Source organism: Penicillium angulare (assembly GCF_028827245.1).
Source record: "Penicillium angulare strain IBT 27051 chromosome Unknown utg000004l_segment0_segment0, whole genome shotgun sequence".
NCBI lineage: Eukaryota > Fungi > Ascomycota > Eurotiomycetes > Eurotiales > Aspergillaceae > Penicillium > Penicillium angulare.
The window spans coordinates 5,283,946-5,296,464 of NW_026623163.1; the positions used below are offsets into that span (position 1 = coordinate 5,283,946).

General features: G+C 47.0%; 4 protein-coding genes across 4 annotated transcripts; 3 read left to right on the plus strand and 1 right to left on the minus strand.

The window, feature by feature from the left end:
- Positions 1 to 499: 499 nt before the first annotated feature.
- On the plus strand, positions 500 to 1,177 carry N7478_005863 (GNAT family N-acetyltransferase; the record flags this gene model as incomplete). The annotated part of the gene is made up of 1 exon (XM_056922077.1): positions 500 to 1,177. One exon carries the CDS (start codon positions 500 to 502, stop codon positions 1,175 to 1,177), a length of 678 nt encoding a protein of 225 aa, XP_056780114.1.
- A 476-nt stretch (positions 1,178 to 1,653) lies between these two features.
- Positions 1,654 to 2,589, plus strand: N7478_005864 (uncharacterized protein; the record flags this gene model as incomplete). Its single annotated transcript, XM_056922078.1, has 2 exons — positions 1,654 to 1,959; positions 2,098 to 2,589. The coding sequence occupies 2 exons, from the start codon at positions 1,654 to 1,656 to the stop codon at positions 2,587 to 2,589; spliced, it is 798 nt and encodes a 265-aa protein (XP_056780115.1).
- Positions 2,590 to 2,974: 385 nt separating this feature from the next.
- Positions 2,975 to 5,887, minus strand: erdS (aspartyl-tRNA synthetase, cytoplasmic; the record flags this gene model as incomplete). The annotated part of the gene is made up of 1 exon (XM_056922079.1): positions 2,975 to 5,887. The coding sequence occupies one exon, from the start codon at positions 5,885 to 5,887 to the stop codon at positions 2,975 to 2,977; it is 2,913 nt and encodes a 970-aa protein (XP_056780116.1).
- Positions 5,888 to 6,871: 984 nt separating this feature from the next.
- On the plus strand, positions 6,872 to 7,885 carry N7478_005866 (alpha/beta hydrolase; the record flags this gene model as incomplete). Its single annotated transcript, XM_056922080.1, has 1 exon — positions 6,872 to 7,885. One exon carries the CDS (start codon positions 6,872 to 6,874, stop codon positions 7,883 to 7,885), a length of 1,014 nt encoding a protein of 337 aa, XP_056780117.1.
- Positions 7,886 to 12,519: the final 4,634 nt, after the last annotated feature.

Genomic DNA, 12,519 nt, shown 5'->3' on the forward strand with positions numbered 1-12,519 from the left:
GGAGGAATGGAGATCAAGTCGAGAAAGAAAGAAGAACAGAAATGTTGTGGAGTGAGGGTGTCTGTGCTGTTAACAGGGGGGGAGTTCGTTGTTGATCCGGTCGTTGGGTCGCGTCGGGCTTGTTGATTGGTTCAGGCCCGCGCTCCTCCTGTAAGGTTCACCGCCTGTTCCAGATCCCGTGACCGGCTCTCTTGATTAGTCATTGGCACGTGAATTTTAGAGCCTCAGGCATCAAAAACGATCAACAAACCAACATTTGAACATTCATCATGACTTAGAACTACCTTCATCCTCAAAATCAAACATGCAATTCTTGCAAATACTCACTTCCCATCATACTACTGACCTCAATCATACCGCGTTCTACCTCTAACCCCCTTCATTATAGGCTTTCGAGTCAAAAGAATTACGGACTAGCGACAGTAGTTATCTCCGGTCTCCAATCAATTCATGGTGGGAAAAGCTTTCCTCTCCCACTACCCCAACAACACCACCCACCATGGATATTTCACTCCCCGACTTGCTCCCCTCACACCAGAAAACACAACCAATATATACAAGCCGGTTAACCCTCCGGCCATTCCAATGGACCGATCTTCCAAATTTCTACAAACTCCGAATAACCCCCGAGGTTATGCAATGGACAAGTCAAGGAGGAATAGACACATCAATCGAACAAACACGCGAATGGATGCAAAAGTTCATTGAAGATACAGACATGACTCCAGGGGAGATCCCACGACGTAACTTCAACTTTGTCGTCTCTCTTCGCACTGACAATGTCGAGAAATCAGCCAATGAGTCAGAGAATAACGACAGTAACGCATTTATCGGCGTGTGCGGGCTGTATGGGCTAGACTCATTGCCCGTGTCCCCTATCCCTAGCCTGGGCTATATGTATATACCAGAATCCTGGGGCAAAGGGTATGCGACTGAAGCCTCTCTTGGGTTTCAAGCTGAATGGCAGCGGCTCATTACACTGGGTCACCAAGTGCATTCTATTCCGGTTGGGTCGAGACAAGATATGTACAGTTTACGAGCCGTTACTCATGTAAAGAATTTGGCAAGTGCACAAATACTGCGCAAGTGCGGTTGGACTGTGTATGAAGAGGTTGAGGAAGATGGTATGCTGCTTTTAAGGTGGATTGTAGATACCTCGGCAACAGCCACGCCATGAATATCCCGAAGGAAAGAAGTCTTCGATACATATATTGCAATTGAATAGATCAATACTACCTGAACCTTGGAACATTTGAAACTCTTGAAACGCTTGTAGTCTCGTCTTCAAAGTTCAAGTTGTCGTATGATCCCCCTCCGGTTCTACAGAAGATTCTCACCGCCTACGCCATCGGCCCAATAATTATGCGTCTGGCCAACTGCTACATCTATCTTATATCTCGAAGTACCGTTATCATCTAAGACGACCACGAACATGAACCTGGGTCATTATTGAATACGTGCTACCCTAGAATCGCCAGATGACCCAAATCGACCCAACTTTGAAAACATAAAATCAATTGAAGTTCTTAACGCGATACAACTTGATCCCGAAGAATGCCCAGCGATCCATTCTCATAAACCCTATAAACATCCAACCCACTGGCAATTCAAGGTGTATCTATCCAACCCCCCCCCCAAAAAAAACAATTCATCATGATAAAAATGCATCATCATATCACCAAGACCCTGGGCATGATATTCCTCTTCACAAACATCGCCCTCGCAAACGTGGAAAAGACCATCTTCCTCGCACCACACCCATCAACAGTCCCATCTGGACAGCCCGATCTAGATGATCTAGGGTTAGAACGACTTTCACCCGAAAATGCAGCTATTCGAACTGAGCTGAATGCATCATTCCCATCTCCAGAGACGCCAGAGGGAACAGACTCATGGTTTTTTCTCGAGAACCTAAAGCCTGGACAGCGATATGAAGTCCGAGTTTGTTATCTATCTACGGTAAGGATTCCCAGCTCCTTACCCCTTCAGTTCCCAAATGAGTTTACCGTGAAAAATATATACAAAAGAAACTAGTCAAAATATAAAAAAATACATTTATTCAAAGCAAGAACAAAAAAAAAGCTAACTGGAAATCAGCAACCAACATCCTTCACACTTTCAACATACCCCCTCGAAAAAACAATGGATGATACGTCCCTCCTCTCATCCCTAAGCATTTTCTCCACAGCACGTCTCGCCACACTAGACGAACGCTTACAAGAGAATCTCATTCTGCGGCAAGCATCAGTTCGCAGCGCAAGTTCAAGTTCCTCACCAGATACATCGATTACAACAGACTCGGTATTATTCCTACGTATCCGTGCTGCGGCAGAGTACTTCAGTCATGAGAAATCATTAATGGAGACTGTACCGCCCGTGGCGGTGGATTTAATTTTGGATCCGTTTTTGTGGAATGTTTTCCCTCGCTCGCTTGTTCCGACGGCGTGGTGGGTTGGAGTTGTTGCGCTTGTTGCATTTTTGGTTGCGAGGTGGATTGGTGGGGAGATTGGGAGAATTATTGGGGGCGCGAGGGAGGAGAAGGAGAGGGAGTTGAAGTCTGAGGCTCGGGAGGATAAGAAGGGGAAGTAGAGTGGAGATTGTAGAGGAACATGTCAGACTAAGAACAAGGTCGATAAATATCTATGAGGTTCAAATCAAGCATCATTTCATTCAGCACCAAATCAGCAATTGAAAGATACATATGGTGAACAAGTACAGGAGTGGGAATACTGGAAGAAGTGAAACATAATCCAAGCAAATATCCAAGAGATCTTTCTTGTACTTTACTCTATGGGTCTGTCTTCCCAAGTCTCCCTATCGAAGAAGATCGGTTTATGAAGATCACCCAAATAACATATTAGATTAAGCCAAAGGAAAACAGAAGAAATTTCAAGTCGTAAATGGGAAAACATTAAAGCGTGCTCTTCATCGCCAAGATGCCAGTAAATAAGAAAATAAATCTTATGTAAATGATTTAATCTTCAAAGAAATTTAGGATAGCGCGGACACCCTTGGAGCCAAGACCATGGGCTGGGTAAGCAATGTAAAGAGGGTCCTCGATGGCACCGAGCTTAGCCCGGAACTCACTCTTTCGTACAAGATGGAACTGCTTGGCAAGAGTCTCGTATGTGTGCTCAAGCATCTTGATCTTGGTTCCATGCAAGTTGTGGCCGGGAGTGAGTCGTGTGGTTGCTCCAGCGCCGAAGGTAAGACCCTTAACACCAGCCTTGCCAGCAGTCTGGATGGCGTGGGTGACAATGTACTCGATCACACCGTTAGGAGCACCGGGGAAATCCAAGCTGTACTTGACTTGCATGCCGTGGGAGGGAGAGAGCATAGCCAGAGCCACGAAGGCGCAGACGTTGCCCGCTCTGTCCAGAGCATAAAAGTACCAGCGGTGCTCAGAATCTGTCCAAGGGTGAATCTCTGAGAGATGGACTTGTGTGCCCTTGCGGTTTGAGAGCCATTCTTTGATGCGCGCGTCAATCTTACCGCGTGATTCTTCGTCTGGCAGCTCGCCTTGGTTGAAACCGACCACCTTGATGCCCTCAGTCTCTGCACGTCGCAATTTGCGGGCAATCTCTCCGTCAGATGCGGCCTGGTTGCGAGATGGATCCACGCGTTCTTCGGCAATGCAGGAAAGACTGCGCCATCCCAGTCGCTCGCCAAGGATAGTCTCGACCTCTGGGGAGCAGAGGATCCAAATCGGTTTGAACTTAGTGTCGCGGCGCAACCATTGAAGGAACTGTGTGATGGTGCGATTGTATTGACTGGAATCACACGCGGGGTTACCGGGAATGATAACATAGTTGCTGGTACTAGGGACATAGGCAACAGCGGCACCGGTACTCATATCACGCCAGATCTTGTATCGCTCATCGAACCATGAAGTGGATGTTGCATCACCGTAGTTAGCAACAATTTGTTCCAAAGGTGGAAGTTCATCGGCGCTCTTGGCCACACCTCGGTGGTGCTCTCGCACCCAGACTGGTTCGATAGTTGAAGCGTCGGGATGACGAAGCTGTTGGACTGGAGGTTTGGCAGGTAGACTCTTAGGGTCGCGGTGGAACATCGAGGTCAGACGAATGTTGCCCACCTGCAGGAGGAGCATCAGCAGACGCTCGAGACCAACCCCAGCTCCAGCATGAGGCGGGGCACCCCAGCGGAATGCCTCCATGTACTCCTCCATCTCCTCGGGGTTGATGCCAACACCGCGCATATTCTCTTCAAGCATTTGAGGATCATGAATACGTTGGCCACCAGATACAATCTCTTGTCCACGCACAAACATATCAAAGGAGTTGGTGTATCGATCATCTTCGGGATCTGGCATGGTATAGAAGGGACGAGCGCCACGAGGGAACTTGTCTAGGATGTAGTAGTCGGTATCATATTTCTCTTTGATAAGCTGTCCCAAATGAATTTCATCACGGGTCGCCAGGTCTTCATCGTAGGGCAGTTCTTTGCCCTCCTCATCACGCCAGCCGGAGTCATTCAGCATTTTGATACCATCCGCAAAGCGAATGATGGGGGTTTGCTCTAGCCACTTAACATCTTCAGAGGGGAACTGGTGCTTTACAAGGTCAATCTCTCGGCGATACTTGGCATACACCCCCTGTAAAATGTTTTTGATAGTTGCATCAATTGTCTCAAGCATTTCATGGTAGTGTTCCTCGATCGCCATTTCAATATCAAGACCGGTGTACTCGGTCAAGTGGCGATGGGTGTTGGAGTTCTCGGCACGGAAGACGGGGCCGATTTCGTAGACGCGGCCGAAGTCAGCTGCAATGGCCATTTGCTTTGCCAGCTGAGGAGACTGGGCCAAAAATGCGGGACGACCGAAGTAATTGACCTGGAAGACACTGGCTCCAGATTCTGTAGCAGCACCTTGCAATTTAGGAGTGTGGATCTCAATGAATCCTCTCTCATCGAGAGCGCTTCGGAACAGATTGCAAGTGGCTGATTGGAGGCGGAAGATGCCTTGAGAAGTTGCTGTGCGTAGATCAAGCAGACGGTTGCTCAGACGAGTCCGGTCGGGAATGTGGTTACGACGGCCCTCGGCCTTTTCTTCCTCGTTGGTGCGGATCTCTGCCTCATAAACACTGAAAGGTACAGGCTCCTGGCGGTTGACGAGGAGATGCACGGACTCGATTGAAAGCTCAACATCATGGATGCTACAGCCAAGCACGGGCACCTCGGGCTTCTGGATCTTGCCACGAACCCGAACGAATGAGCCGACGCGCAAGTGCTCTGCCCATTGAATCATGGCAATGGAAGAGATTCCAGCCTTTTCATGTAGGACACCTTGGAAGGTAGCCAACTGTTGGCGAAAGACCAAGAAGACCAGCTTGGCACTCATGCGACGCACCACGTGCAAACGAGCCGTGAAGTAAACATCTTCATCGACCATGGCGGGGGTAATATCTTCCAGCGAAATGCGATTCTCCCGGAGTCGATCTTGCGACTGCATCAATGGGAGGTCTCCGTATCGCATCTTCATTTCAACGGTCTCCTCAGCGATCGCTTTGGCAATTTCCTCTTCTTTCCGGTGGTGGTCATTCTCGGTGAAGGCCTCTTCGCTGAGTCGACTTCGCTCATTGCGACGTTGTTCGCGTACCAATCGTTTTTGCTGGTTCTTACTGAGATGACCGGAGGAGGAATCATCTGAAAAGTCTTCGGAGGAGGAAACGTAGTCCCGGTCACGGAAAAAGTTACCCAGGATGCTTCGGCGCGGGGAGTGGGAATGGGAGGGAGAACCCGGCTCACGGGAAAGTGAGATTCGAGGCTTGTTGGGGGGTTGTGTTGATCCCACGTTGGAGCTGGAGGAGTCATCGTTCTCTCCGGTATGCCCTCGGAGAGCCTTGGACAAGGCCCGTTTAATAGACATGATGAACAAGGGTTTCCAGCATAAAAAAAACAACGGTACTGGGATGAAAGGGAGGAAAAAACCACAGGATTCCCACTGTATGTATATTAAAAGAGGGGTGTGGGAACTGCAAGCGGCGATCCTTCTCGGTCTATCGTCTATCAGCGTAAGCTTCCGAACCAAGAAGAAAGCTTAATAACACAATGCAGAATAAGCCCACTTACCTGGGAAAGCAAAAAAACAACAGATAAACCCGAAGATTTGAAAAAAGGGTTTTTTTTTAGGAGGCGAGAGAGTAGTAATAAGTTACTAGGAGAAGGTCAACAACATGCAGAACCACTTTTTTGAGTAATTCACAGTGAGTCCCAGCATGACATCATGAGCGTGCGGATTCCGGATTGGCCTCGGCCTTGCTAAGGAAACTAGCAGAGGAGGAGCATGATAAACAGGAACAGAAACCAGGTAATGAAATTCTTGATTTTGGTATGATGCTAGCTAGGTGGAATCTTGGTATACAAAAGATAAATTAAATCATGGACTCTTGGCGGTAGATAGAGAGAGCTCTTTACCGTATCTGAAGTCCCTCGTATTGTGCCCTCTATGTAACATCTATCTCTGTCCCGTACTTCCGTCCATTACAACAGGCCACGGTCCAACCTTCACAGCCTACTGTGTCTCCAACACTGGACTTTCGCCACCCAGCTTTTTGTATTTGCTTTCTTGCTCTTTCGGACTTGCCTTCCATTTAATCTCAACATTTTTACATTCTTCAATTACTTGTCTGTTTTTATTACTATATTTCTTCTCAATCCTCCAACAGCCTCCCATCCTTTACACTTCCTCACCTTATCGGACCCCGGGGGTCATGTACCACCGAATCCCGAGATCACCTGCTTGCGACATCTAAACGCCCAATTCCCTTCCCGATTAGACTTGAGACTTTCTCTCCGGGAATAAAGAAAAACAAAATATACATAACTTGATCCCCTTGAGCATTTGTCCAAGATGGCACAATCTCGCAGGTGGCTGTATGTCCAGGCCATCTTCTGGCGCTTCCTAATGCGCATCGGCATGTTCCTCCATGACATCGCTCCGCCGCGCGTCCCCAAGCCGTCTTTCACCCGCACCCTCCAACCCGATTCTCACGGCCGCGCCGTAGTAATTCACTTCTACTGCCCTCCCGACTATGATACGAGACGTCGTCTCGGTCACCGGTTCCCCGTCGCAGTCAACTTCCACGGTGGAGGCTTCACCCTCGGATGTGCCACCGATGATTCCCGCTGGGCAGCCGCCGTCGTGAAAGAAGTCGACGCCGTCGTCGCCAGCGTGAGCTACCGACGAGCCCCCGAATACCCATTCCCAACGGCAGTCGATGATGGTGTCGAAGCCCTGCTGTATCTAGCCGCCCACGCCTCCGACCTATCGCTGGATGTGAGCCGCGTCGCTCTGAGCGGGTTCTCAGCGGGCGGCAATCTGGCTGTGACGGTACCGTTGAGACTTCGGGAACGTATATCGTCGGAGATAAAGGAACACTTTGGTCGGGCGGAATCGACGCAGCATCTTGTGGATCAAACCAATGAGTTGAATATCGTCGCTATTTTCAGTTGGTATCCTATTTTGGACTATATGGAATCAAGGGATCATCGTCGTGCAATGAGTATTATGCCGGATAAATCGCTGCCGGCCTTCTTCACGGACTTGTTTGACGAAGCGTATATCCCTGATCTTGCCGATCGGGCTTCCCCATTTGCATCGCCCGTACGCGCCACCGATCGTACTCTCTCCGAAGCCCTGCCACGTGATGTGTTCTTGTTTATCTGTGAATGGGATATGCTCATGAAGGAGGGTCAGACCTTTGTGCGTAGATTAGAAGGTCTTGGGAAGCGTGTGCGTGCGATGATGATTGAAAAGGCATGCCATGCTTGGGATAAGTCGGCCAACCCGTTCCGTGATCAGGATAGCGTGGATATCCTTTATCGTGATGCATGCGCTTCGATGAAGGCCATTTTTGACCGGTAATCGTTTTTTTCCCCTTTCTTTCTTTCTTATTTTTACTACTATAGATTGCATGTCTTTTGTTAGCCTTGTCGGCATATTCAGCTGGCGTTCTGAGCATACATCATGTGGAACGGCGTTTGGCTCTAGCGTTGTGTTTTAACATTCATCCTTATTGAACATTCATACTGCTGTTTTTTTCTCGAGGTCAGGCGAATGTAAAGTAGAAAATTAGACTGTCAAACAAAAACTTCCCAGGTGACATACAGGTTGTCTTACATGTGTACGCCAGCGGAGTTTGTTCTGCACCTCATTGCTGCAAGGGCTCCCCCGTAAGGCCCCCAGCATTATCTACCCAATACCTGAGATACCTCCAGTCCTATATTGCAGTCAACGGGGTTGTCCTCTGTAAGCAATCTTCACCACGTGATATACCCTGATACACAACCTCCAGGGCTTGTATACACATTTAATTACTGTACAGCAAATAGTACGCATGATGCAACTTCGGAGAGGATGATCATTGCCATCAGGCCTGACACCTACAACCCCTCACATGTCATAGCCTGTATTCCGGACATGAACACACAACTTGGAAAGCAGAAGAAAATATTTCCCACAGCCATGATTGGCTGGCCCAAGGTCCCAGGAATGATTATGAGCAAGCAACTGTCCGAGCCTATCTACGATCGGCAGATCTGCACCGACAAACTTGAACCTGTCTCCACATACTTTGACGCCTTCGTTAGGAATCTGGAACCAGAACTCCATTTTTTCGTACATAAAAATGGGTTAGGGTAATTTCCTACCCCACTGGATGTTCCTGAGCATCAGCGTGATGTCATAAGGGACCTGATAAGTCCGTTTTCCTACTTTCCAACCCGATACTTGATCGAGAACCTCGGGAGGGTCAATGGTCATACGAAGTCCATCCACAATCCCCTACCCAGATATTGTGCAGTTCAACCAGTGCTTTGGGTGACATCTGCGGACATCAATTCTAGTCCATGAAAAGGTATCGACTGATATGTTTATGCCCCGTATTTCCAAAATCTTCCCTCGTCAGACCTTGGAATGGCGATGGGCTACCAAAGCAGCACATTCCCAAGCCCGAGTCCCTCCTCTTGAAGAAATCTCGCAGCAATGTTCTTTGAATGCAATGAATATAAAGTTGGGAATAAATTCCCAGGGTACCTAAACTAAACCAAAGCATTGCAAACATATCATAGCCAAAAAGTTCCCAGGACTTGATAAAGATCCCAACCACAATCTCTTGGAATATCACCTTACTAAAACCTAAAGTCGGGCAAAACGTAAACAATCAAAATAGCAAAAATATACAACCCAAAGATCCATACATAAAGCATCCTTCGCCCACACCACCCCTTTCCCTCTGACATCTCCCGCAATATCCCCATCCACTTTCCTAAAGCCTCCATAGTCGGCCCTGTCTTATCCATTCCCTGTGACCGCACGATCAAGCACAGACTGTGGGGCTGGATGAATACTATGTCCGGAGTCCGAGCTATACAAATTGTAAATAACGCCAAGCCAACTGTATTAGAACTTGGAATAATCATCAGTTTAATACCAAAAATGGATAAATGTCCAGCTTTAGGTACATGTTCAAGTTTCTACTGAATTCCAAGGTTCTAGGTATGATGATTTGTATGCGGAGATATCGCAGACATATATGGAAATGTCAAACGTTATTCGAGCACTAGGCCTTCGAGTTCAAGATACCGGAATTGATATTAACTTATCAAGTCTCGCTGTTGATGAATTAAATCCGTTCTGTACTTCTTCAGGGGGAGATCCAACCCGGCCCCTGCAGACTAGTCCTCGGGAGGGTTGGGACATGCACTGACCCAGGATCGGGAGGACTGCGGCGACGGCTAGTATTATGGACATTGTAAAACCAATCCTGAAATTTCTTTGGAGGACGAGGAACTTGAAGTTGAAAGCCTTGGGGCTTCCATGCGTATACTCTAGTAACCATGTACCTAACTGACTGGGGAACCATTTGCCGTCAGGGCACAATCAACCCCCATATTAGCTATTTGGCCCACCAGATTGACGGTTAGGGCCTACATTATCTGTGAGGCTCGATATTCGCGGGTTTAAGTTGAACTTGGTTCTTTATTTCGACTTTGTGAAGAGTTTTCGAGGTGTCTTTGACCTTGTTCTGTAATTGGTTCATTGTTTAGTTTTATCTATATCTATCCTATGAAGTATAGAGTCTATATCGCTCAAGTCTGCTTTGATTTGATTGGAGAAGATCGATCTAATACATATTCAGCATTATTTTCTTCGTTTATTTAGTAGGTGTGTGAATTCCATGCCCAGTCCATATTCGAATGTAGAAGGATCTGGTTAACCTCCCTCGGATCAACAGGAAGCAACCGCATTCGCCCATTGGCTTCAACTATAAATTACGATCAACTAGTTATAAATGTGAGGGATTGCGGGATAAATGAATACTTGATGCAGTTTGATATTTTTGTTTTGTCCGAATTGATTTTATTAACTAATTTCCTTTGAAGAAAGCCCTATATTCACATAATGGGCAAACAATTAGGCTCATCGTCGAGTCATTGCTGATAGTAACTTGCAGGCTATTATGGTAAAGGTCAGCCAAAATACCCATTACGAATTCTTGTTAGCCAGGGACTGATTGGGTAAGATGAGATAGTTGATCGTATGAGCGATAGAGCACAAGCACAATCACTGTAAGCGTATCTGAAAGAAGACAGAAAGAGCCAGCCTCTTCACCGAACTGACCCATAGCCATCAGAGAGATTTGTCAGTTCAGGACATTGATTCAAATCAATATGATCATTCCCATGCCAAAGAACAAAAGTCAAAATAGCAACCGTCAACGACCCCCACCAATCGTCAGAGCCTCAAGTAAACGACAACCCCGCCCCTTATACACGCCGACAAGCAGTCGGAATCATGACCCCTAGTCAAGACCAATATCCCCTAAAACGCCAAGGTCTGTTAAGTACTGCTACACGGAAATGAAGGGGAAAGCAAGTCAGACAGAACCAACCTGCGTACTGTACTATCGAGCATACTTCCCACAGTGAGGGCAGATGTGCTTTTTGGAATCGATAGAAGCGCCGCAATTCTTGCAAACAATGGTTGCATCAGTGGACTTGTTCACAGCCCTATATCACATCTGAGTTAGTCCTGTATCCTAACCTTCAATCAATACATCTCAACTAACTGTCTCTGTTCCTGAGCCATCTCGATGTAGATGCAACAGGTACTAACTAGTCAAGTCAATTTGTCTCTAATAGTCAATATCTCACTCGTCTGGTAGACCAAAGTAAACAGGGGTATCCTTATTTAACAGGGACCATGCCCTCTTTTATAATCATCTAATAGCGATACCGGAACTTCCATTCCTCGCTCCCAGGAAATGGTGATACCTACTACTAACATGCCTCGCTGACCGTGATACATCGGCGGAAAGGATAAAAGAAAGAAAGAAAAATTCAAATCAATTACTAAAGTACGAGTTCCTTCCAAGGACTTGAATATGCGAATGCCACGGTCTCCAGCCCAAATGACCTTGTATACAAGCCCAACGGGATGTATTTGGCCCGGAATCAATCGGACATATGCAGGCCCTAAAGTCTGTTTACTGGATGATAATTTGGAGTATGGACATGCTGTGTATAATCTGATTATTGAGTTCTTTTATATCTCTCTTCCATTCTGTAAATTCCCTTGTGTCTGCTTAGAATTTGAGCTATAATGTACCGGGTCTCAGGCTGGCCTATAGCTTGCCGGACTATAGAGCAGACTTAGGCTCGTGTCTGGGCCTGAGTGGGGGATTCGGCTAATGATCTGGGAACACCTGGCAATGAACTAAAACTTACTTACTCTGGCCACTGCGTATATATTCGATTGCTTGCAGATACTTGGTTTTTTTTCGAGTTCACGTTAGCCATTTTGTCTTCATCGAAAATACATCCCTGTATTTCTGTCGCTTTTAATTGGGTAGCATATAGTAATGAGTGCATCGCTGTTCGAATGCTTGTTAACCGTCCGGATATTTTAGATAACTCATCCACTATCGCACAGTATCTATCGCACAATAGAGTTCCCAAAGAAGAGTCCTGCATTGATCGCATCGGACCGTCTGCAGATAAGCGTGTGAGCAAATCTGCTGACAATCTCAGGCTTGACATGAAATTCCAGGATATACACAACGCACGGATATGGTTGAGCCTCGGGCCGTCACCCGATAAATTCGCGAGATTGATAGAGTTCGCCTCCAAAACCAAACTACCAGTTGACCAAATAGATTCATGTCACTAGAAATGATACCAGATAGACGATTCCAGAGTCCAAGTTCTAGACCCCACCTCCAACAGCAGGTCTCGACCAGGTACGGTAGTCCTCAGATGGATCCGTGGAATTTGAAGATCTCAGCTGATCTATTCTTCAGCCCTAAGGCTTCAAGTTTCGGTCATTACTAATCCCAGTCGCATAAAAAAGGGCCCATACATAGTCCAGGTATTTATCATCTATCGCTAGCCGGTTGGAAAATGTATTACTTCATTGCTTTATCTAACGCAAAGCCTCCGCGCCCGCTTTTCTCGTGGGTAACGTAGCATTTAGCTTATTACTTTGCACCATGATGTGGA